This window comes from Entelurus aequoreus, linkage group LG27 (assembly GCF_033978785.1).
Source record: "Entelurus aequoreus isolate RoL-2023_Sb linkage group LG27, RoL_Eaeq_v1.1, whole genome shotgun sequence".
Taxonomy (NCBI): domain Eukaryota; kingdom Metazoa; phylum Chordata; class Actinopteri; order Syngnathiformes; family Syngnathidae; genus Entelurus; species Entelurus aequoreus.
The window spans coordinates 30,139,540-30,165,744 of NC_084757.1; the positions used below are offsets into that span (position 1 = coordinate 30,139,540).

General features: G+C 38.4%; 2 protein-coding genes across 3 annotated transcripts in view; one reads left to right on the plus strand and one right to left on the minus strand.

The window, feature by feature from the left end:
• The window catches only part of cbarpb (CACN subunit beta associated regulatory protein b), a 57,828-nt gene extending 53,587 nt beyond the window's left edge, over positions 1 to 4,241 (minus strand). Inside the window, exon 1 of one of the 2 annotated variants that reach the window (XM_062039353.1) lies at positions 4,227 to 4,241. The gene's annotated coding sequence lies outside the window, so the exon portion shown is untranslated. Of the gene's footprint in view, positions 68 to 4,226 lie in introns of those variants that run through there. The other variant, XM_062039351.1, reaches the window with a different exon arrangement.
• On the plus strand, positions 3,849 to 25,214 carry atp5f1d (ATP synthase F1 subunit delta). The gene is made up of 5 exons (XM_062039354.1): positions 3,849 to 4,077; positions 9,359 to 9,512; positions 9,617 to 9,705; positions 24,549 to 24,678; positions 25,088 to 25,214. Exons 1-4 carry the CDS (start codon positions 3,961 to 3,963, stop codon positions 24,669 to 24,671), a joined length of 483 nt encoding a protein of 160 aa, XP_061895338.1. The 5' UTR covers positions 3,849 to 3,960; the 3' UTR covers positions 24,672 to 24,678; positions 25,088 to 25,214.
• Positions 25,215 to 26,205: the final 991 nt, after the last annotated feature.

Below are 26,205 nucleotides of genomic sequence, written 5' to 3' on the forward strand. Positions count from 1 at the left end.
AACTGCTAAAGGTCCTCGTTTAATGTGGGAGATGGTGGAAAGGCTGTAAGGTATTTATGAATGGAAGCCCACTGAGTAAGATACGCCCACTCAGCGTCGGTGACGTCACCAGGGGGGGGTCAAAACTACGGGTTGATTGTAGCCATAATGTTAAAATACGCTTCCTACCAAAAATACTTTGATTTAGATTTTTAAAATATATTTGCCAAGTTATTTTATAATTTACTGAAGAAAAACTCCCCAAGTTAGATTTGATTGCAGCGCCTCTGTCTCAAAACACGAATATACCGCCATCTAGAGGTATATTGCTATACCAACCTTTCATTGTATTTATTATTATGTATCATCAATCAATCAATCAATGTTTATTTATATAGCCCTAAATCACAAGTGTCTCAAAGGGCTGTACAAGCCACAACGACATCCTCGGTACAGAGCCCACATGTATGAGAAAACTAAAATAAGCATGCATATAGCATACAGTAAAAAATAAATTGCTGCTTCTTGTTTTGTTTGAATGTAAAATTGTAACTGCTTCTATAGTTTTTGTCCGTACTACTGTCGCTATAGCTCCAACCCACTGATTGATTGATTGATTGATTGATTGATTGATTGATTGATTGAAACTTTTATTAGTAGATTGCACAGTGAAGTACATATTCCGTACAATTGACCACTAAATGGTAACACCCGAATACGTTTTTCAACTTTTTTAAGTCGGGGTCCACTTAAATTGATTCATGATACAGATACTACCGTTCAAAAGTTTGGGGTCACCCAAACAATTTTGTGGAATAGCCTTCATTTCTAAGAACAAGAATAGACTGTCGAGTTTCAGATGAAAGTTCTCCTTTTCTGGCCATTTTGAGCGTTTAATTGACCCCACAAATGTGATGCTCCAGAAACTCAATCTGCTCAAAGGAAGGTCAGTTTTGTAGCTTCTGTAACGAGCTAAACTGTTTTCAGATGTGTGAACATGGTTGCACAAGGGTTTTCTAATCATCAATTAGCCTTCTGAGCCAATGAGCAAACACATTGTACCATTAGAACACTGGAGTGATAGTTGCTGGAAATGGGCCTCTATACACCTATGTAGATATTGCACCAAAAACCAGACATTTGCAGCTAGAATAGTCATTTACCACATTAGCAATGTATCGAGTGTATTTCTTTAAAGTTAAGACTAGTTTAAAGTTATCTTCATTGAAAAGTACAGTGCTTTTCCTTAAAAAATAAGGACATTTCAATGTGACCCCAAACTTTCGAACGGTAGTGTATACTATCAGATATATACTATCATCATAATACAGTCATCACACAAGATAATCATCAGAGTATATACGTTGAATTATTTACATTATTTACAATCCGGGGGGTGGGGGGTTAGGTTTGGTTGTTATCATCACTTCAGTCATCAACAATTGAGAACAGAGAAATGGACATTGAAACAGTGTAGGTCTGACTTGGTAGGATATGTACAGCAAGTAGTGGACACAGAGAGAGATCAGAAAGCATAAGAAAAAGTATCTACGTTTGATTATTTACATTTGATTATTTACAATCCGGGGAGGGTGTCAGTTTAGGGTTGAAGTTGCCTGGAGGTGTACTTTTATTGCGGTTTTGAAGGAGGATAGAGATGCCCTTTCTTTTACACCTGTTGGGAGTGCATTCCACATTGATGTGGCATAAAATGAGAATGAGTTAAGACCTTTGTTAGATCGGAATCTGGGTTTAACGTGGTTCCGCTATCGCAACTAAAAAAATACATTTTTATAAACGACTGTAACATAGAAATGTTTGTCAACATTATTATGCTCCAGGCAAAAATGTTTGTACATAAATGTCGATTTATGAAAGTAAGGCCTACATTTTGTAAATGGCTTAATGGTTTACAATTATCAATCAAATCTTGGAGAATGATTAAGAGTACAAAAGCCCTTAAATTTGTATCTTTGTTAAAAACATTGAAAGTGATTTAGGTAGCCCTTTTGGTCTTTTTATTTTATTTTATATTTTTTATTATTATTATTTATTAAAATTTAATGCTCTATCTGTATTTGCTTTTGTTTTCTTTCCTTGTTGTTGAAAGTGCCTTTAGTTGATTTGAGCTGAGTTTGAGTTTATTTGGAACATGCAAGCATACAACATGATACATCACAATTTCCAGTTTCTCTTTTCAACATGTTCGAAAAGGAGTAGGAAGAAGCAGAGCTTATTTAATCCTACCCCTTTTCTTTTACATAACAGTTGCTAAAACGTTTGTTTTATTCACAATATACTCCATAAGTAATCACAATAAAAATAAATAAATAAATAATAATTGGTGAAGTAAGTTATATTTCATTTGATGAGATGAGTAAGATTATTTTGAGAATGAATGAATGGATGGATGAAATAAATTCAGGATGTGTATCATGGTTCTTCTTCTTTGTACTTTGTAAACACTTTAAGTTTGAAGAGTTTCTTGAAGTGGATCATATTAGTACATTGTTTGATTGCTTTGCTTAATCCATTCCATAATTTAATTCCACATACTGATATACTGAAGGTCTTAAGTGTTGTACGTGCATATACAAATGTTTTAAATTAAATTTTTCTCTAAGATTGTATTGCTCCTCTTTTTTGAGAAGAATTGTTGTATATTATTGGGTAGCAGGTTATAGTTTGCTTTGTGTATAATTTTAGCTGTTTGGAAAATTCACTATGTCGTGGAATTTCAGTATCTTTGATTCAATAAATAAAGGATTTGTATGTTCTCTATATCCAACATTATGTATTATTCTAACTGATCGTTTTTGTAACACCGTTAGTGAATGAAGTGTACTTTTGTAGATGTTTCCCCATATTTCTGTACAATAACTCAGATATGGTAACACTAGCGAGCAGTAGAGAATATGAAGTGATTTTTGGTCTAGATACAGTGGTTCTTAACCTGGGTTCGATCGAACCCTAGGGGTTCGGCGGAGGTCAAGACACACCCGACTCATCGTGTAAATAAAAACTTCTCCCTATCGGCGTATTAAGGATACGGCAACAGCAGAAGTCACACTGATTTGCAGGTGTGTAATTTGTTGTCAGTTTATGCATTGTGTTGGTATTGTTCTTTGAACAAGGTGATGTTCATGCACGGTTCATTTTGTGCACCAGTAAAAAAAACATGGTAACACTTTAGTATGGGGAACATATTCACCATTAATTAGTTGCTTATTAACATGCAAATTAGTAACATATTGGCTCTTAACTAGTCATTATTAAGTACTTATTAATGCATTATTCGGCATGGCCTTATTATAACCCTAACCCTCTAACCCTGGCCCTAACCCTAACCAAATAACTAAATTAAGTCTTTGTTACTTAGAATATGTTCCCCTAGTGTCCAAAAAACTCTGAATTAAGTCTTTGTTACTGAGAATATGTTCCCCATACTAAAGTGTTACCAAAAACATATAACTTTGTCTTGAATTTGAATTTTTTATTTTTTTATTTTTATACTAAAGAAGGGTTCGGTGAATGCGCATATGAAACTGGTGGGGTTCGGTACCTCCAACAAGGTTAGGAACTTTAAGAGCTTTTTTCATTATTGACGTGTTTCTTGCTTCTTTATGTTGTATATTTTTTACATGAGATTTCCACTTCAATTTATCATCAATCATTATACCTCGACATTTGGTTTAATTTACTCTTTCAATTTCTATTCCGTCTATTTGTATTTGTGTTTGACTTTCTCTTCTACTGTTACCAAATAGCCTTGACTGTTGAGTGATTTATAAATGTATGTTTGTTGTTCAATAAAAAACAAACAAACAAAAAAAAATAAACTATAAAACTACATTACCCAGAAGCGTCATACCACCGCAAAGCCTTGTGGGAAGGTTACCAACGTCCTTGCCTGTCCAAGCTCACGCCAAGGAGGGAGTCTGTCAGTCACTTCCACTTGAACGAAAATCGAATATTTCCGAAATGATGGCAGCGAGATTCCTACGTCGTTCCCTCCCGGTGCTGAGGCAAGCTCGGTGCTATGCCGAGGCCGTCACCGGTGCCCAGCAGTTGTCCTTCACATTCGCCTCCCCTACACAGGTAGCATGGCTAGCTATAGCAGGGTTACCATTGAGGATGCTAGGCTATATGGGCTTAGGCTAACGTTGGCGGGTTAGCTAGCACAATATCTACTTAAAATGCATGTATAAAGCACTTTGTTGTATGTCATTTTGGCGTTTTATACTCACATTCACGCTTGTGTGGGTTGTTCATACTGCCTAAACCGGGGTGACTGTAGAGCTAGTAGAGCTAGCTGCCATTCATTTTGGCTGACCTGCCCTGTGACATTTTGACTTACATTACTGGTGCCACAAGGACTGCCTTATGTGTGTTTTGACAGCAATATCTGAGACCACACTGTTAAATGAATGTTTACTATTGGTGAGCATTTCTAATTTTGAGTTAAAGTTAAAAGTTCCAACGATAGTCACACACACATTAGGTGTGGTTAAATTATTCTCTGCATTTGACATCACATGGGCAAAGGTAAGACCTTCCGGAGGAAAGGTCTGTGGTCAGATGAAACAAAATTTGAACTGTTTGGCTCATGACCCAGCAATATGTTTGGAGGAGATAAGGTGAGGCCGTTAATCCCAGGAACACCAAACCTACCGTCAAGCATGGTGGTGGTAGTATTATGTTCTGGGCCTGTTTTGCTGCCAATGGAACTGGTGCTTTACAGAAAGTAAATGTGACAATGAAAAAGGAGGATTACCTCCAAATTCTTTAGGACAACCTAAAATCATCAGCCCGGAGGTTGAGTCTTGGGCGCAGTTAGGTGTTCCAACAGGACAATGACCACCAAACGCACGTCAAAAGTGGTAAAGGAATGGCTAAATCAGGCTAGAATTAAGGTTTTAGAATGGCCTTCCAAAAGTCCTGACTTAAACGTGTGGACAATGCTGAAGAAACAAGTCCATGTCAGAAAAGCAACAAATTTAGCTGGACTGCACCAATTTTGTCAAGAGGAGTGGTCAAAAATTCAACCAGAAGCTTGTGGATGGCTACCAAAAGCGCCTTATTGCAGTGAAACTTGCCAAGGGACTTGTAACCAAATATTAACATTGCTGTATGTATACTTTTGACCCAGCAGATTTGGTCACATTTTCCGGGGTGACTGTAGAGCAGGGGTGGGCAATTAATTTTTACCGGGGGCCGCATGAGCAACCCGAGCACTGCTGGAGGGCCACATCGACAATATTTCAATTAAATTTTGCTCAATATTATTTTTGATATATACCGTAAGATAAATAATAATAATAATAATAATAATAGTAATACTTCAACGGCGTGGCGAAGTTGGTAGAGTGGCTGTGCCAGCAATCGGAGTGTTGCTGGTTACTGGGGTTCAATTCCCACCTTCTACCTTCCTAGTCACGTCCGTTGTGTCCTTGGGCAAGACACTTCACCCTTTGCCTCTGATGGCTGCTGGTTAGCGCCTTGCATGGCAGCTCCTGCCATCAGTGTGTGAATGTGTGTGTGAATGGGTAAATGTGGAAATACTGTCAAAGCGCTTTGAGTACCTTGAAGGTAGAAAAGCGCTATACAAGTACAACCCATTTATCATTTATCATTTATAACATAGTGTGTGTAACAGCATTCCATGACTAATATAAATAAATTAACATAATAAATGACAGTAAAATAAGCACACGTATGACTGAGGAGTCATAGTGTAACTTTGTGTGGTGTTTGAGTTGTCCGACTTTTTGTGTGGCCATAAACGCACCAGTGGTTTAGTGCTATGCGTGTTGGTGACAGATGACAAGTTGGTTTTGACCTGGTTTGTACGGCAGAAAATGACTAGTTTTTCGAGATAGAATTGTTTTACTCATGTTTTTGGTGTGGTTATGTCCGAATATAAACAGTTTTGCTCAATAAAGTGATCGATATAATTCCTGGTCTCGAAGCATCTCGATAGACGTTACAATAATTGAACAGTGTTCAATTGAACGGTGTTGACGAACACCGTTAGGGCCGCTTGTTGTCACTGTCACTCAAAGTTGCATTGCAAAATTACATAGAATAAATGTTTATTTTGTTTAGAATTCAGATGGGATTTGATTTGGTGCGCGGCATATATTTGCTGCGCGCAGCGGACGCTTGAGCAGTGCGCAATTGCGCAGGCACGCACCTTAGAGGGAACGTTGCTTGGCAGTCCATGTCTTGTTGGAAACACGTCATTCTTCATCAACTTTCTCTTTTTAGCGTCTCGGGTGTAAACCGTGCATCACTTGTCGCTGCATGTGCACCTTCACTCGCAGGTTACACACGAACACACGCCCATAAATAATACTTTTCAAAATAAAAGCAGCACAGTTGTATTGCGCGCACGACATAGATGTTTTTTCAACTTTATTTTGTAATTTGTGATTGCAGCTGTTCACATTCACTCACAATCACGCACATGCATACGTCCACACGGAAGTAATACAAATAACGATTTTCAAAACAAAAGCAGCACCGTTGTATTGCACACTCGACATAGATACTTTTTAAAATGTATTTTGTAATTTATAATTGGCCGGACAGGGACGCACAAAGGGCCGGATGCGGCCCGCGGGCCGCAGAATGCCCAGGTCTGCTGTAGAGCTAGTAGAGCTAGCTGCCATTCATTTTCGCTGACCTGTGTTGTACCGGATAATGCACCCCCGGCGTAGAATGCACCCCCTGACGGGAGTGTTATATCAACTAAAGGCCACACTTAAAGTTTCCACGTGCAAGATTGAATCTATTTAAAAACGTTATTTAATAAGAAGCCAAGAGTGCAAAAACAATAATGTGCATGTTGGAGGAGTTGTGAATGAATGAAATATGAAATCCGTGCTGCAGTCTGCAGGTGTACCTAATATTGTGGCCCAGCAGCGACTGCAGCACGGACCAAACCTACCGTCAAGCATGGTGGTGGTAGTATTATGCTCTGGGCCTGTTTTGCTGCCAAATGGAACTGGTGCTTTACGGGGAGTAAGTGGGACAATGAAAAAGGAGGATTACCTCCAAATTCTTCAGGACAACCTAAAATCATCAGCCCGGAGGTTGGGTCTTGGGCGCAGTTGGGTGTTCCAATAGGACAATGACCACCAAACGCACGTCAAAAGTGGTAAAGGAATGGCTAAATCAGGCTAGAATTAAGGTTTTAGAATGGCCTTCCAAAAGTCCTGACTTAAACGTGTGGACAATGATGAAGAAACAAGTCCATGTCAGAAAAGCAACAAATTTAGCTGAACTGCACCACTTTTGTCAAAAAATAAACCAGAAGCTTGTGGATGGCTACCAAAAGCACCTTATTGCAGTGAAACTTGCCAAGGGACATGTAACCAAATATTAACATTGCTGTATGTATACTTTTGACCCAGCAGATTTGGTCACATTTTCCGGGGTGACTGTAGAGCTAGTAGAGCTAGCTGCCATTCATTTTGGCTGACCTGCCCTGTGACATTTTGACTTACATTACTGGTGTCATAAGGACTGCCTTATGTGTGTTTTGACAGCAATATCTGAGATCACATTGTTAAATGAATGTTCACAGACACTTGTCATTACTAGTTAAAATTAAAGGTCCCAACGATAGTCACACACGCACTAGGTGTGGTGAAATTATCCTCTGCATTTGACATCACATGGACAACGATAAGACCTTCTGGAGGAAAGTTCTGTGGTCAGATGAAACAAAAAATTAGCTGTTTGGCCACATAACCCAGCAATATGTTTGGAGGAGAAAAGGTGAGGCCTTTAATCCCAGGAACACCATTCCTACTGTCAAGCACGGTGGGGGTAGTATTATGTTCTGGGCCTGTTTTGCTGTCAATGGAACTGGTGCTTTACAGAAAGTAAATGTGACAATGAAAAAGGAGGATTACCTCCAAATTCTTCAGGACAACCTAAAATCATCAGCCCGGAGGTTGGGTCTTGGGCGCAGTTGGGTTGCATGAGAGTTAAACTCTCATGCACTCAGTGTTTTTTTACTTGGTTTTCAGTTCGAAAACCAGGGGTGTCAAACTCATTTTAGATCGGGGGCCATATGGAGAAAAATCTACTCCCAAGTGGGCCGAACTGGTAAAATCACGGCACTATAACTTAAAAATGAAGACAACTTCAGATTGTTTTCTTTGTTTAAAGATAGAACAAGCGCATTCTGAAATGTACAAATCATAATGTCGTTGTTTTTGTTTTTTTACACTAACATGTTGCGGTTAATAGTATTCTATCTTTATTTGTCGTTATTTATACTTTCTGAATAAATGTGATAATGTTCATCAGTCAACATTGGTGTTAATTTTCATTCTATCAATATTAGGGATGTCCGATAATGGCTTTTTGCCCATATCCGATATTCCTATATTGTCCAACTCTTTAATTACAGATACCGATATCAACCGATACCGATATCAACCGATATATGCAGTCTTGGAATTAACACATTATTATGCCTAATTTGGACAACCATGTATGGTGAAGATAAGGTACTTTTTTTTAAAAAAATAATAAGATAACTAAATTAAAAACATTTTCTTGAATAAAAAAGAGTAAAACAATATAAAAACAGTTACATAGAAACTAGTAATTAATGAAAATGAGTAAAATTAACTGTTGAAGGTTAGTACTATTAGTGGACCAGCAGCACGCACAATCATGTGTGCTTACAGACTGTATCCCTTGCAGACTGTATTGATATATATTGATATATAATGTAGGAACCAGAATATTGATAACAGAAAGAAATGGGGGGAGGGAGGTTTTTTGGGTTGGTGCACTAATTGTAAGTGTATCTTGTGTTTTTTATGTTGATTTAATAAAAAAATAAAAAAAATAAAAAAAAAACGATACCGATAATTTCCGATATTACATTTTAACGCATTTATCGGCCAATAATATCGGCAGGCCGATATTATCGGACATCCCTAATCAATATAAAAAAATATCAAAATCAAATTACAGGATGTTATTTATGTAGTTTGCTCATTTTCCTCGACTGGTGCACTAACATGTGATTTGTTAATTTTTTTTACATATGTAGCATAATCTACAAAGATACAAAAAATTGCTATTGCGACATCTAGTGGACACATTTAGAACAGCGGTTTCTTTCATTCAAAAATTTCGGCTCATTTTTATACTTTATAGTAACACATCCCTCGGGCATGTATGTTCGGGCCGTACATTTGACACGCCTGTTTTAACGGCAACAAATACATTAGCTGTTTTGGAATTTAACTATAGCTGTACATTGGAACATTAGCCAATGATAAAGTATTTCTCTGTATTTTTTGCAAAACACCTGTGTTGACAATAACAGTTGTTGTCATTAATGTTTTTGCAGGTGTTTTTTAAGGAAGCCAACGTGAAGCAGGTCGACGTGCCGACACTTACCGGTATGTTTGGTATACTGGCCGCCCACGTGCCCACCTTGCAGGTTCTTCGGCCTGGCGTTGTCACTGTCTTAAACGAAGACGGCTCTGCTGTTAAATACTTTGGTAAGATGGTGTTTCATGGCAGCAATGTCATAGCGGCCTTCGTGCATGTAGATATTGTCATGCAAATACAACAAAATAATAACTTTTTCCTCCATGTTGTGTAGTGAGCAGTGGGTCAGTAACTGTCAATGCTGATTCTTCAGTGCAGCTCCTAGTTGAGGAGGCGGTACCGCTTGGCGATCTGGACATTTCTGTGAGTAAAACCCCAGTACAAAAAGAAAACCATTAACATTTCAAGGAAAAAGCTGCAACAACTATTTTGATAGTGGTTTAATCATTGATTATCTTAACGATTAGTCGACTAATCAGATAATGAAACATAAACCTATTCCTCATTCAGCCATCTGCTTTTAAATTCATCTTAATATATTTTTAGGCATGTGCTAACAAAGATGACTAATTTATTTTTACAGTAACTGTGATGCTCATTAGTCTGTTGCAAAAAACAAAATAATTAGCCAACTTTTGTACATTTAAAAGAAGCAAGAACAGGCCCAATGCTAACAAAACAAAGTATTTTTTATGAAAACAAAGGACAGTAGAAATAGCAGCAATAAAAGGAAACACTATCTAACTTCCTCAAAAAGAAACCTATACATTTGTGATGATGTGTTTAAAAAGGTACACATATATAATATTGATTAACTCCTGGCTTTTTTTAAATCAATCTATTTGACTCCATTAATTCTGAACATGTTAGCTATCTTATAGTTTGTATATTTATTATTTTATGATATCGGCGCTTTGGTGCCTAATGTTTGTGTGAAATTTACTTTTGTCGTGATTTTCTTCTGTGTGCTGCAAATTGACGCTGCTTTACACTTTTAAGTTCCTGACATATAAAAAATAAATATATTTTACAAACTATAGAGTGCGCCAGTTAGCCGCACCCACAAAACTTTAGAGGAAAAAAATATTTTCCATATATTAGCTGCACCGCAGATATATACGTTTGTGAACCGAGTTGATACTATTTTGTAAATGTTTATTTACATACTGAATGAAAACAATTAAGGTGTCTGTACCACGGCAGTGAAATAGCTGATCACACAAAACAGAAGTCATCGTCATGGAACCATTAGCTGCGGGATCTTGCTCTCCAATCAACTAAACAGACTCAATAACTCCATGGTAATGTTGTGTGAATTTACTGAGGAATTTGTGAAATTGACACAATACAGAAAGGAATGCCGTTGTAAGTTAACAATACGAGCACAGACACTTGTAAACGTGTTAGCATATTAGCTAATGCTAATGACGCTAGCCTGATTACATTACGATAGCACGTACACATATGCATGAAAACACTTTTACGGACTTCACACATGGGACGGTTCAGTAACTAAGGCTGCATAATTTTGAGAAAAAACCTAATTGGGATTTTTCTCTCCAAAATTGCGATTTGATTTTCGATTATTATATTTTATACATAAAAATGTGTAAAACTGTCAAAATAACCAATGAAGGAAGACATGTTACTTTTAGACTGTCAACCAACATATTGTTGACTGTAGGTGCCACACATTAGAACAGTATGCAATAACTAACTTAAAAAAAATTTGGCTTCATGCAGTCAGACTGAGCGCTTTTGTCTACATCAGGGGTCACCAACCTTTTTGAAACCAAGGGCTACTTCTTGGGTACTGATTAATGAGAAGGGCTACCAGTTAGATACACACTTAAATAAATTGCCAGAAGTAGCCAATTTGCTCAATTTACCTTTAACTCTGTTATTATTAATAATTAATGATATTTATCTTTGTGGAAACACTGATCATCTTAATGATTTCTCACAATAAATATATATAGAAACAGATAAATATCAATATGCAACACTTTATTTTTACATTTTCTCTAAGTGCACATTTTTCAAATTGAACATTTTCAAATGATCACTTCTAAGACAGTCTTGTGAAATCACAATATTAAGGCTGCAGCTAACGATTATTTTTCTATCGATTAATCTATAGATTATTTTTTCGATTAATCGGTTAATCTATAGATTATTTTTTCGATTAATCTATAGATTATTTTTCCTTTTACCGATTATTTTTTTTATTCAAAATGAAGATGAAAAAATAAATGTAGGCCCGTTTTTTCAAAAGGCATGGCTTTTATTTACAAAAAAAAAGAAGTATGGCCACTCAGTCAACATTGACAACAACATGACTAAATATTCTGTAACAATGTAAACATTTAAAACTTTTAACATTTAACAAAATTAAAAGTAGCTTATTTGCTTTTTAATGTGCACATATAAAAGTCAACATCCAGTGCAAATCTTAATATTCTGCAATAGTATAAGCATTTCAAAAGTAAAAGTATTGCTTATTTTGCTTTAAAATGTGCAAAAATAAAGATAAACATCCAATACAAAAAAGTGCAAAACGAAATATTATGTAACAACAGTGTAAACATTTCAACAAAAGTGAAAGTATTGCTTATTTGCTAAAATGTGCAAAAATAAAGATAAACATCCAATACAAAAAAGTGCCAATCTAAATATTCTGAAACAGTGTAAACATTAAGTATTGCTTTTAAAATGTGCAAAATAAACATCCAGTCCAACACAGTACACAATAACCAATTCTACTCATTCCAGTGAGTGACTAACAGCTGTAATGAAGAAAGGTTAGCATGTCTACGCTCAGAAGGGGTCGATGTGGCTGGAACTGAGAGGTAATTAGCCTTCACCTCAAGCCAGGACTGCGAGTGAGCTGAGCTGCAGTTTATATTTCTAGAAGGTCAACGGGCTCATAGTGATGTTACTAGTAGTTGACTGGGAGGTGTTTATTATCATTTGGGGAGAGTCCGCTGCCTGATGCTCACCTGCTAAACACCTATCTGCTCCATGCTGAAGCGCTGACTACATGCGCTATGAATACGCACTGCTGATTGGCTGGGAATGCTTCGTGTGTACCAATCAGATGGTTGTGTGGGTGGGACAATGCTGCGTGTGTACCAATCAGATGGTTGTGTGGGTGGGACAATGCTGCGTGTGTACCAATCAGATGGTTGTATGGGTGGGACAATGCTGCGTGCTGTGACAGAGGAGCGAAGCAGCTTGTTAAGACTTTAGCAGCTAAAGTTAGCTTTAGCTTAGAAACTCGTTCGGTACACCCCCGTACCGAACCGAAAGCCCCGTACCGAAACGGTTCAATACAAAACACATACCGTTACACCCCTAGCAGATACAAATGACACATTCATGTTTTTGTGTAATGATGACAACGTATGCTCGCGCGGACGATTGACTAGTTGATGGTTTTCTTTTCAAATGTTCGTTCATAGCCGTTGTGCTGCTATGATAGGCCATTTCCGCTCGACACAGTGTGCATACAACAACATTATTAGGCCGTTTATTGAAATACTCCCACTTTTGACCACTTTTGGCATGCTTTTCCCCCCTCGCTCGCACCGCTCGCATCGTCTTCTTTGATCGTCTGCTTTGCGCTTCGCCATGACGGTAGTGTGACGTCATTATGCGACGCGTCGACGCACAAAAACGGCGTCGACGTAGTTACGTAACCGATGACGTCGACTACGTCGACGCGTCGTTTCAGCCTTACACAATATCCCATTTTAACTAGCTAGCCACTAACATTTTTGAACAAATCATGAATTACTTTGCACCATGTTTGTACAAATAATAATTCATGTAAAATACAAAAGTAAACTCTCAAATTTTTAAATCATGTCACACTTTGAACTGGACACCAAATCTGCTATCTGTTTCTTTGTCAGTTAGTGGGAAGCCTGGCATTGCATGCTGTTAACTAGTGAGTTGTACTCTGGTGTGTAACTTGACACTGCAACTCTGAGTGAGTCTTGCAGATGTGCATCAGTGAGGCGTGTTCTGTGTTTGTTCTTGATGAAGTTCATGTCAGAAAAGGCTGATTCACAAAGACAAGATTTTTCCTCATTGTTTGCGGTACCTTCTTAATCTTTTGGACATATTTTCACAGCAATCTGGCCTTAAGCTTAATTATGATAAATGTAAAATGTTAAGGATCGAAAATCTAAAGGGAACGTCCTTTCGAATGAAATGCAAAGTGTTTTGTTTATAAATTATATGCAATCTGTTGTGTTCCCTAATTTTTTTCCGTGTACATGAATGAAGGTGTGTGTTGCTGAGTCCGACTTGGACATTATCTGGACTGGGCCTGGTTTAAAAAACCCTTTAAAAAAATCTAATTTCATTGACAACCTGGTCTGTTGAAGATAAGGCCCTTTTTAAAAAAAATAAAATAAAATAAGATAAATAAATAAAAAACATTTTCTTGGATAAAAAAGAAAGTAAAACAATATAAAAATAATTACATAAAAAATAGTAATTAATGAAAATGTTAGTGGACCAGCAGCCTATACAATCATGTGTGCTTCAGGGACTGTGTCCCTTGCAGATGTGTTGTCTATGTTGTGGGAACCAGAATATTGGTAGCAGAAAGAAATAACCCCTTTTGTGTGGATGAGTGTGCATGGGGGAGGTTGTTTGGGTTGATGAACTGATTGAAAGTGTATCTTGTGTTTTTTCTATGTAGATTTAATTAAAAAAAAAAAAAATATATATATATTTTTTTTTTACTTTTTTTTTTTTTTTTTTTTTTAGAACAGGCCCGCGGGCGACTCATCTGGTCCTTACGGGCGACCTGGTGCCCGCGGGCACCGCGTTGGTGACCCCTGGTCTACATCATGCTCTTAAACTGAAGAAATAACCGATAAAAACTATACAGTGTTTATAATGTAATGTAAGCATAATATATAATAATAATGCAAGTAACCATTTAAGAGGATATAAACTTTTATTTCTCATTACTGTAGAATTGCAAAATGAATAAACAAAAAAATATAATGGACACTCATTTCTGTAAGCAGAAATTTAATTTAAATATTGAACATCTTTAAGAGAAAAAGCGCTATATAAATGTAATTCACTTCACTTCACTTCACTTTAAGTGCATTCTTTTCCCAGTTGGAAAATCCCGTCATTTTGATGGCCGTGTCTTTCCCGTCCAGTTTGAAGCTGAAATATTATCACCACAGGACATTTGGCTTTTTAATCATAATTTTTACTCTTCATTTTTTTTGCTTTGCAGCACTACTTAGTGGCGAGTCGCATGTAGGAAGGCTGTCTGTGCTTCCTATGTGTGTAAATCTATTAGATAGCTAAAATGCCAGAAAATAATCAATATATCAGTGTGCTGCTTTTTAACACATCATCAGAAAATGTTTCTTAATTTTTTGAGCAAGTTAGTTTTTATTGTTTGTTGTTAATCCATAAATAGGTTTTATTTTGCACTTTTCCTGTCCTTACTTTTAAATAGACAAGAGTTTAATAGCGATTAAACAAGTTTTAACAGCCTAATGAGCTGCGAATTTGTCATCTTTGTTGTTAGTAAGCACATGCCTGAAAATACCTCACGCTGAATTTAGACTTAGACTTCCTTTTTATTGTCATTCAAATTTGAACTTTACAGAACAGATAAGAACGAAATTTCGTTACATTAGCTCATGGTAGTGCAGGATAAAAAAGCAATAAGGTGCATACATAAATAAATAAAAAGGTTACTGTACAGATAAATATATTGTACTTTTTCATATGCATCCACGTTTATGGATGTATGTTATATTGTATTTTTTATTCCAGCGAGTTAATCCATTTTGGGAGGAGTTGAGGGGATAATTATGATGCGTTCAAGAGTCTTATGGCCTGAGGGAAGAAGCTGTTACAGAAAAATTAATGGCTAAATTAATGCCCCTGTATATGTGTATACTTTATCATTTGTCTAATCGACTAATCACTAAGATAGTCAATGACTAGTCGACTATCAAAATAGTCGTTAGTTGTAGCCCTAGCCGTCAGCAAAGAAAAAACCCATAAATTAGCTGCACCGTTTTAAAAGCCGAAGGATTCAAAGCGTAGGAAAAAAGTAGCGGCATATAATCTTGAATTTACAGTACTTGAACTGACAAAGAAATAGACAAAGTTTAGCTGGCGGACTTTGGGTAAAATGATAGTTCAATCTATGTTTTACACAACTCCGTCTCACACTTGTTAGCTGGCTAGCAAGGTAACAAACGAGCTATCTTACAGAGTTGATTTCACATTCTCCAGATGTTCTACATCCTGCTTGTGTCAGATGTAGTTTCATAAAACAAGGTCCACTTTGCAAAATGAGCAAGGTATTTATGTCTTTAAAAAGATTAGAATGAAATGTTCCCACACTTCACATGTTTTCACCTGCGATGTTGTTACGAGTGGCCACGTTGACGCGCTTCCATCTGGAAAAACGCGAGTGATAACACCAACTATAGTCAACAAAATAATTCGTTGGCGACACTCTTTAGAATGATTTTCTTTTTTTTATACATTACATCCACTTACAATGGAACCTACGGGAGTAAATGGTAAATGGAGTGTACTTGTATATTGCTTTTCTACCTTCAAGGTACTCAAAGCGCACTATTTCCACATTCACCCATACATTCACACACTGATGGCGGGAACTGCTATGCAAGACGCTAACCATGACCCATCAGGAGCAAGGATAAAGTGTCTTGCGCAAGGACACTACAAACGTAACCGGAATGGCGGAAGCTGGCATCGAACCTGGAACCCTCAAGTTGCTGGCTTGGCCGTTCTAACACCCGAGCCACACTGTCGCTGTATTTCGCCTATAAAGCATTTAAAAAAAAAACTCAACACCTCCATTAAGGTTGTATATAGATGCTGTAAGTATATATCTAATGTAGTATCCGGCACATTCATAATTACATGCAATATTTACATATTTTGCTCATTTTTAAGCATACGGCAGCGCATCAAAAGCGCATCACATTTGCATTTACCTTCAACAATATCACTGATATTACCCACTGCAGACTTCATGAGAGCCAAAAATAATAGTAAAACATCATTTACCCGTACAATGTCTGCTGTCACTAGGATGCTGACGTTTAGGATGTCCATATATTCCCATTTAGATAAAGAATGACTCCTAATCCTCACGAAGGGTTTATAAAACATAAAGAAAGGTGTGCGCAAACCAGGATCTTTTGTGTGCCGTTAAAGTTTACCAGCTTCTCACTTTATGTCCACATCATTTTACTACCAAGCTGAGAGGCATGATTTTTTTAAATCTAGAACTAACTTTCAGGACCTGAGTTCAATCCCGGGCTCGGGATCTTTCTGTCTGGAGTTTGCATGTTCTCCCCGTGACTGCGTGGGTTCCCTCCGGGTACTCCGGCTTCCTCCCACCTCCAAAAAACATGCACCTCGGGATAGGTTGATTGGCATCACTAAATTGGCCGTAGTGTGTGAATGTGAGTGTGAATGTTGTCTGTCTGTGTGTTGGCCCTGCGATGAGGTGGCAACTTGTCCAGGTTGTATCCCACCTTCTGCCTGAATGCAGCTGAGATAGGCTCCAGCACCCCCCGCAACCCCGAAAGGGACAAGCGGTAGAAGATGGATGGATGGATGGATGAGCTCCCAGGCAAGAAAGCAGCTCAGCAGCTGATGATGTCAATACAACCAGCAAGTTGCCTCTCTCTGATCAATGCGCCGCTAATTGTAGGTCCTTAACGTTAGTGCTTATAATAACAATATCGCTAATACTTTGTTAATATTCATGTCATGTAATGTAAATTGAGTATTGTTGGCGCTTTGTGAATGGTTATCGGGTTTTATGATCGGAAGAAACGCAAAGAAGCAATGACATCGTAGCTACCATATGCTCCATTGTAAGCAGACTTGTTTTACGTTATTTACAAGTTAGAATCCATCCATCCATCCATTTCTACCGCTTATTCCCTTCGGGGTCGCGGGGGGCACTGGAGCCTATCTCAGCTACAATCGGGCGGAAGGCGGGGTAGAATGCATTCGAAAAAGACACGTGTTCTTGTCTCTCATAAGCATTGTGAATTATAGGCAAAATTGAAAAATAAAAACTGCATTTCCCTTTGAAGCTTACACAGTCTTTGTATTAAACAAAAAAAACAGCTTGTTTTTCTGATAAAAAATGTCCAATGTGAGTGAGTTGATTGTCTTTTATAGATGTGATTGTTTTAATGAGATTTGAGCGATGCAGTGTCCTTATCCATCTTGTAGAGGCATTCATAATTACCGCTATTTACCCAAGCATCTCCTGCAGCAGGGACATGCTCTTTGACAGCATTGTTTGAACCCTCCCAAGATTTCTAATTTCCTCTCGTTTTGATCCATGGAGCCCCCCGGTGACGACCCGTCTGGTCCGTGTCGCAGTTGGACATAAATGCCGTTGCCTTGTTTAAATGTCATGCTTGTTATTGCGGCACTGCGCACTCATTGCCGTCCTTCCTTGACCTTGGGCAGCGCCACTGTCACTGTGAACTTGACTCCGAAGGACTAAATGAGCCCTCCCTTTCTTGGACTGTGCGGCAACAATGCACGCGAGGCGGCGCTTGTTAATAAGAAGGGAAAGGTCACTCACTGTTGAGTTATAGCAGATGTGTCAAATCCCCACTGGGAGACCTTTAACTTCCAGCCATGTTTGGCATTTCTACTTTCTCATCGTCACTATGACAAATGAAGCTTTCAGAGAAAAAGTGGCAGTTGGGATTTTCTACCCCTTTACACCTCACTCAACAGGGTTTTAACCAAGTTTGATGAAGGTGATTGGTTCTACTAATTTCACCTATGACTGTCAAGAAGTTACTGTCTACTTATGTGTTGAAGCTACTTCCTGACTGTTTTTTTAATAATACATCAACACGGATATTTTATAGAGCTGTGATGGTTGGTACTTGTATTCATAATTAGAATTTTCGTTAGGGCTGGACAATTAAAATTGTGATTTCGATTATAGATTACAACGGTCATAAAAAAATAATCAGTGAAAAAAGCCAAAGTGTATTTGTATGCGCAACGTGCATACAAATACAGAGATTGTAATAGTGGAACAGGAGAGGAGCGAAAGAGTGAAGAAGGGGAAGGGGGTGAGTGGGTGTAAGGAACAGAGTAACGAGGCCTGTCGCCATCACGTCTCCACCCTCCACCTCATCACTGCCACCACAGCCTAGGGGGCTGATTAGATTGAACACATATTTATTAAAAAAAATAACCAAATAACAATATCTTATAATAAATAAAAATATTTAGCATTTCAAAATAACATTCATTTGCTGAATGGCGATATACAATATATATCTCGATATTTTTTCCGTGAAGTAAAAACAAAACACAAAACAGTCCTAGTTACCTGAGATACTAAGTATGTCATTATTATGACTTAGTAAGTGAATATTTTGACTTAGTAATTTACTAAGTCAAAATAATGACTTACTAAGTCAAATTAATGACTTACTGTAAGTAAGCGTTTGCAATAAGCGTTTGAAAAAAAGAGTTAAAAGTAGGGCCACATGCTGACTTATGTTCAACTCATCATGGTTAATTTATTACAGCATTTGGGAAGCCTGTAGTTGATTTTTATTATGTAAATGTTATATTTTTATCAACAAACATGTCATAGCAGGGACCCTGCCATTCAAAACTAGGCTGCTCCATTACTAATGATTAATGTAACTATAGCTGAAAAAATAGTACAATAGCAATAGGAGAGACTATTCATCCCTGAACACCATGGAGTTCATGTAGGCTTAATGATGCAGTTACATTATTATATCAACTATCAGAGACAGCTTCAGGAAACTCTTCAGTTAACATAATGTGTTTTTTTACTGCTTCAACACAGCTCAATCAACACAGAAAAAGGAGAGAAAGACAAGCATTATTGACCTACATTTAACAACTAACAGACAGGGCTTTGCTGTCCGTTTCATGTGGGGCACACACACATAAACACTCGCGCGCACGTACACACCGCACAGTGAGCTAACGTTACGCTAAAAGCTAATTAGCCTTCACCTCAAGGACTGCGAGCGAGCTGAGCTGCCGCTTATGTTTCTAGAACGTCAACGGGCTCATAGTGATGTTACTAGTAGTTGAGTTGTAGAGGACTGAGAGGTGTTTATTATAATTTGGGGAGAGTCCGCTGCCTTATGCTTACCTGTTAAAGTTAAAGTACCAATGATTGTCACACACACACTAGGGGTGGTGAAATTTGTCCTCTGCATTTGACCCATCCCCTTTGATCACCCCCTGGGAGGTGAGGGGAGCAGTGGGCAGCAGCGGTGCCGTGCCCGGGAATCATTTTTGGTGATTTAACCCCCAATTCCAACCTTTAATGCTGAGTGCCAAGCAGGGAGGTAATGGGTCCCATTTTTATAGTCTTTGGTATGACTCGACCGGGGTTTGAACTCACAACCTACCGATCTCAGGGCGGACACTCTAACCACTAGGCCACTGATTAGGTAAACACCTATCTGCTCACCCCACCTGCCTGTGCCGTGAGCACTGACTCCATGCGCTCTGAATACGCACTGCTGATTGGCTGTTACCGCTCTGCGTGTAACCAATCAGATGGTTCTGTGGGTGGGACAATGCTGGCGGACAGCTTGTTAACATGGCAGTTTAGGCGGTGGCTCTTTGTTGTTAAGGCGGCCGCCTTAACAACAAAGCGCTGCGGAAAACCCTGTGCGTGTGTGTGATTGATAGGTAAAGCAGTGTTGGGGTGTGAACGTAATACCATTATTTTATTTGTAATGTGTAATTAAAAGACTATAGATAAACGTTATCCATATATTTATAGACAAATTTGTTTTTTTTTTATTCTTTAATAATATAAACTTGTCAGCTCATGCCTTTTATCTCTATTTTTACATTTTGATAGTTTTTAAGTTATGTACATGTAGATGCTGTATCGGGACAGATCCATTAAGATTTTGAGCAGAAATATTTAGTATAGTAATTAACTATACACAATAAAACATTAACAAAATGATGTGTCACATGAATGAATTTTGAAGTAACACCTTAGTGACATAAAAAAAATACAATGTAAAAAAAACCAAAAAAACCCTAATGTTTACTTTTTGATATCAAAATGAAACACAAAACAGTTTGGCTAATGAAGATGAAGTCTAATAAACAAGCTTTGTTCTTCTCCAATGCCTCCCAGTAGTTCAGTACAACAGTTTGGCCAACAAAAAAAACCCCCGAGTGATACCTCGCACATCAAATAAACAATCTTCACAGCCTGCGTTCAATTCGATGAGATGAAAAAACATTTTAGCCAGTATTGATGCTATTTGAACACTGATACAGTTTGCAGTTAAATAAAGGACGAGTGAACATCCCAGTAAACAAAGTAAATACTTTATAAACAAGTTGTGACAACGTTCACGACACATCAACTGCTGCAAAACATCAAAGAGCTTTCTCCTTCGCTGTATACTTTTAGTGTGGGGACAAGTGCGTCTGTCTTCAATATTGTCCACACCTCTCTCCATCTGAACACAGCAGTTCGCTCTTAAACGCAGGCCGGGAAGCGAGGGAAAATGACGTTAAACCAAGGGCTTGGCTCAGTTTACTCCGAGGGAAAATCTCCGCAGCAAAGTCGGTGTCTACTAACTTTGGCTCGCTGTAGACACGCAACTCAAAAGGGGCATATCCCAACCACTTATTAGGGCCGGATGCCCGAAGACTGCAAGCAAAGTTCAGCTTCCTCTAAAATGTCAAAATAAAGATAGGTGGTCAAATATGTACATTTGTATTTACCTTTTATTGACTAAATATGTGCTGGAATTTGTTTAACTTTTGTTCAGAATCAGGTACTTTCGCTGATGTTTTTTTTTCCTCATTCGTTGTGGCAGCGTCACAGTGCAATAAACAGTGTTGAAGCAAAGCGTTCATTGACTTCAATGAGGGAGCATTGAGTACATTGTTCCACTGCAGCCAAACTAGACAGTTATTGTGTAAATGCTCGGCTTAGTCCCGCCCATTGGACTCTTGGCGTCTCTGGAAGTAAATGGAAAGTGGGATAGGCCTCGGCTGGCCTCGACGCTGGGCATGATGATTTGATGATCTGTCTGAGGGTGAATCCCTTTTGTGATCGACAGCAATATCAGAAAATCAGCGGTCTTGAAATATAAACCACTACCACGGCATTTTTTAAGTTTCATTCCATTTTTTTGAGTTGATATGGAGAATTTTACAATACTCTAGGTGACAATTTCTTTGTTAAATGTTTATCTGTTATCAAATAATGTACTTGTATTTAGAAAGTAGCAGAAGATGAGCTTCCCCTGCTTGAAAGACCAGCAGCCGCCACTGCTACCTATTCATATCCTAAATGGGGTCCCCGAAAGGGCACACAGACAGTGCAGCTTATCCTTTGGCCAAAGATAGTCATGACTAGCGATTAGTTAAAGAGAAGCCGGAGCCTAAGGGCCCTCTTTAGTAGTAGTTCAATCAATCAATCAAAGTTTACTCATATAGCCCTTAATCACAAATGTCTCAAAGGGCTGCACAAGCCACAACGACATCTTCGGCCCAGTTCCCACATCAGGACAAGAAAATACTCCACCCAATGGGAGCAACAAGAAACCTTAACATACTCCGAGTTCACATTCATATGTTAGACGCACTGCATCCTGTCGGTAAGATAGGAGTTAAACCAATACATGAATTAATACATTCTAAAATAATGTTATGATCGACGGTATCGAAAGCAGCGCTGAGATCAAGTAGCAGCAACATGGCATCAGCATCCATAGTTAGCAATAGATCATTATTCATTTTTGCAAGGGCTGTTTCCGTAGAGTGATTTGCCCTGAAACGGGAATGAAAGGGTTAACAGAGATTGTTGGACGCTAAGTGTTCATTTAGCTGCTGTGTAACCATTTTTTGGAGAATTTTCGAGATAAAGGGAAGGTGGTACACTGGCCGGTAGTTTTCCATGAAGTCAGGATCGAGGTTAGGTCTTTTGAGCAGGGGATGAGTAACAGCTTTTTTTAATCCTAGGGGAACAGTACCAGAGGAAAGTGATAAGTTAATATATAAAGACTAAAAAATGTGAGCACATTACACCAATTCTTAAATCCTTACATTGGCTCACTGTACATCAGAGAATTGATTTCAAAATCCTCCTGCTCACATATAAATCACTACATGGTCTAGGGCCGAAGTATATCACTGATATGTTCCCCCTATATAAGCCCTCTAGATCACTAAGATCTTCTGAGACCAATCTGTTAGCGGTTCCCAGAGTAAACTCAAATCAAGGGAACGCATCATTCAGTCACTATGCAACAAATAGCTGGAATAAACTTCCTGAAGATGTCAGACTCTCCCCAACTCTGACTACTTTTAAAACTAGACTGAAGACTTTTATGTTCACCTTAGCTTTCAGCTAAATCTTTTAATCTTTTAACTTTTAACGTCCGCACTGTTTTTATTTTTATTGTCTGCATTTTAATTTTGCTTTTATTTTCTTTCATTTCACTTTGTTGTCTGTGAAGCACTTTGAGTCTGCCTTGTGTATGAAAAACGCTATACAAATAAAGTTGCCTTGCCTTGCCTAATATTTAGCACTGATGGTCCTAATATTACAAACAGCTACTTGATAAGCTTCCCAGGAAGTTGGTCAAGTAAACATGTTTGTTTTGTCCCATTTACACATCGCAGGAGTTTTTATAATGTTATTTATTCAAAAAGAGAGAGATTATTTTGGAGAGTGATATCCGTTGTACATACATTCATATCTGCATTAATAGAACCCAAGTGGAGCTGGAACGCGTTATCTTTAATCTCCTTTCTAATGAGTTAAATTTTTCTTAGTAAAGAATTACATAAAGTCATCTGCCGAGTGGGCGGAGCTACTGGGGGTAGTCCCTTGTTGGGTTAGCGATGTTACTGTACTGAACAAATATTTAGGATCGTTTTTATTGTGGCGGATGAGATTGGAGTAGTAATTAGTTTTAGCTAAGGTAAGCGCGTGTTTATAAATTATTAAACCATCACTCCATGCTTGATGGAAAACCTAAAGTTTAGTCGCAAGCCATATGCGTTCCAGCTTTCTACATAATTTAAGAGCTCTGGTTTCTTTTGTAAACCAAGGGTTCTGTATTTTAGGGGCTTTTTTTTTGCTTTAGCGGTGCTATACTATCAATGGCGTTGCGGAGGGCATTGTTAAAGTTGTTCGTGAGATTAAGTTAATCGTAAAAAAAGCTGAGCGACAGCTCATATGTCAAGATATGTATTTACTGACATTATATTCTGAGCTGAGGCTTACTGTGTAACACAAACATAGTTTTACATGCTTTGATGGGTATTTTCAGGTGATGCATTTTATTGATTCCTTAAAGCTAGACCTACTAGATATGTCTAGTTTTTAAAAATGTCAAATCACAACGAACAAGTAAATCCTTTGCATCAAAGAGTCAAAGCTATCGATCAATTTTTTTGGTTCACTGCCATTCCATGCAAGTTTTGTGGGTGTCGGTAATACACATTTTAAATCATTGGCAGATAGTTAAAACAAACCAAAAGTATGTTTCTACAATGTAGACCAGGGGTGCCCAGTATTTTTGCCTCCAAGGGCCTCAGTGAAACTGTGCCAGTGGGATGCATGCCAAACAGCGATCTTAAGCGTACAGCAGCACCGTGGGTGAGGAATTTAGCCTCATACCGCCATATAGGTAGTGGAGATCATCACATTCAATAGATGACAACTAGTTTGCCTTGTGGATATGTCATCAATGAATGTGAGTTTAAAAGAGGACAATATGAGTATGCATTAAATTTGGGAGGCCACCCTTTGGTAAGCCAAACGAAACAACTTGGCCCCACTTTGAGCACACCTGATTTAGACCGCGGAGTGCTAAGGATACTTCCAGTGCTAATAAAAAAACATTGCTTATTATGTGTGCCAATAAATCAGTCATAAGACTGAACGGAAGTGAACGGAAAATGCCAAACATCACTTGTTCCCGGTAACATGACTTATTCGCACAGTCTATGGCCATCTTAAGCCTTTGTGGAGGTGGCGTCTTGAGTGCTTGGACTAGCTGCCAATCGGGAAAATAAAAATATCTGAAGTTATACTTTGTTCATTGTTCTTTTATCATAGTCGAGTGATAATGCTATGTTTTTTCCCATAGGCTGCCAAAGCAAACCTGGAGAAGGCCCAGGCCGAGCTGCTTGGCGTGTCCGATGAGGCTGCGAGAGCAGAAGTTCTTATCAGCATAGACACCAATGAGGCAATCGTCAAGGCATTGGAATAAACCCACGGTATGGCCCACCAGTTAATCTCTGTAGCGTATTTAGTAAACTATGAAAGTAGAACCCGCAAAACGTCCATTGGAAATACCTGGTACTATGAGGTACTAGTTTAGTACCTAGTCAGTTGGGGTTCCACACTTGTGTAAGCCAGTGCTAGTTGCTCATTGGTTGAGCAGATTTGTCATTGCAGCAGTCAATTTTCCTGCTGCCCTCAGTCTTTTGGCTAAAATGTGCCTCTTTAGTAACCATGACCTCTTTACTTACCAAGACCAAGTGCCACATGCTAGGAAATTACCACGTCCAGTTAGCTGTGTCCGATAAAGTGGCCAGTGAGCGTTCTAAGGAGTCCTGTGACCGCTAATAAGTTACCACTTGCATTGTTTGTGGCAGCTGAGATTTTTTTTTCTTTCACTTCCAGGTCATCTAATCTCGTTTTGTGGAAATCCCTTTCCAGCATCGCCAACTGTCCACGCCAGTGTTCAGTGGATTCCATGCTTGCGTTGTACAGTGGTAGAAAATCACAAAAATAAATTTATTTGGAATTATCTAGTGAAATTGTACTGTGTTTATTCAACTGGTTGCAGTTTAGTGTTTCAACCGCTTGGTGGCAGCAAATGTCAGCTACTCAAGAGTCTAAAATAAAGTCTAACATCTGATGATTTAACTGACCTTTAAAGATGCCTTCCAGGAAATAAAACATAGCTGCACTGTGAGATTAAATAACACCAGCATTGAGATCGGCTCCGGCACCCCCCGCGACCCCAAAAGGGACAAGCGGTAGAAAATGGATGGATGGATGGATGGATGGCTGGTTATGAGCTACCATTTGAGGGTTTTTTGCTCTTGTGTGGCAAAGTGGGACCTTCTCCTGTTTCGTAACGGGCTTGCCAACTGAGGTGTTGAGCTCATTCATTCACGTGCCGGAGTCAAACCAGTTTGTTTTGAATGTCACAACGGTAGGCCCCTGAGCACATGCACACAACAAATCACTTGTATAAACGCTTACTGTTATTTTTAACTTTTGAGAAGTTTGTGTTCTGATTCTTAACTCAGAATGTATTATACACGGTGTGGACTGCTCACATCAGTAATAAGAACAACTAGCTCTCAGCAGCTTTTGGAGTTATCAGTCAATGAGAGAGTACATTATTTGATCAATATCGTCTTGTCTCAGCTATCCATTGAATGCATAAGTGACAGTGGTGCGGACATGCCGCCAACAGGCTTGATACAGCCCCCAAGAGTATTTGATATGGCCAACCATGCCAATTTAAATTGAAATGAAACCACAGAGAAACATTTAACCCAAATTTCATTCGAATAGAAATGTCTTGTCCTCAAAACACTGGTTGTTTTTCTAAGTTTTTTAACTTAAAAATAGTACATCCTACTTGTCCCTGTCATAAAGTACTACAGGGGACTCCACCTTGTAGGGTCACGGTGTCTTGATGTTTGAGCCTTGTGTAATAATCTGAGATGATCAGCACAAATCATTCATACTTTTGTTTTGTAGTGTGGAATGTTAGAAAAGGGTTA

Coding starts and splice junctions, on each gene's coding strand:
- atp5f1d (XM_062039354.1), top strand. CDS start 3,961: ATGATGGCAGCGAGATTCCTACGTCGTTCCCTCCCGGTGCTGAGGCAA. Junction 9,513..9,616: donor CTCTGCTGTTAAATACTTTG/GTAAGATGGTGT, acceptor CATGTTGTGTAG/TGAGCAGTGGGTCAGTAACT. Junction 9,706..24,548: donor TTGGCGATCTGGACATTTCT/GTGAGTAAAACC, acceptor TTTTTCCCATAG/GCTGCCAAAGCAAACCTGGA.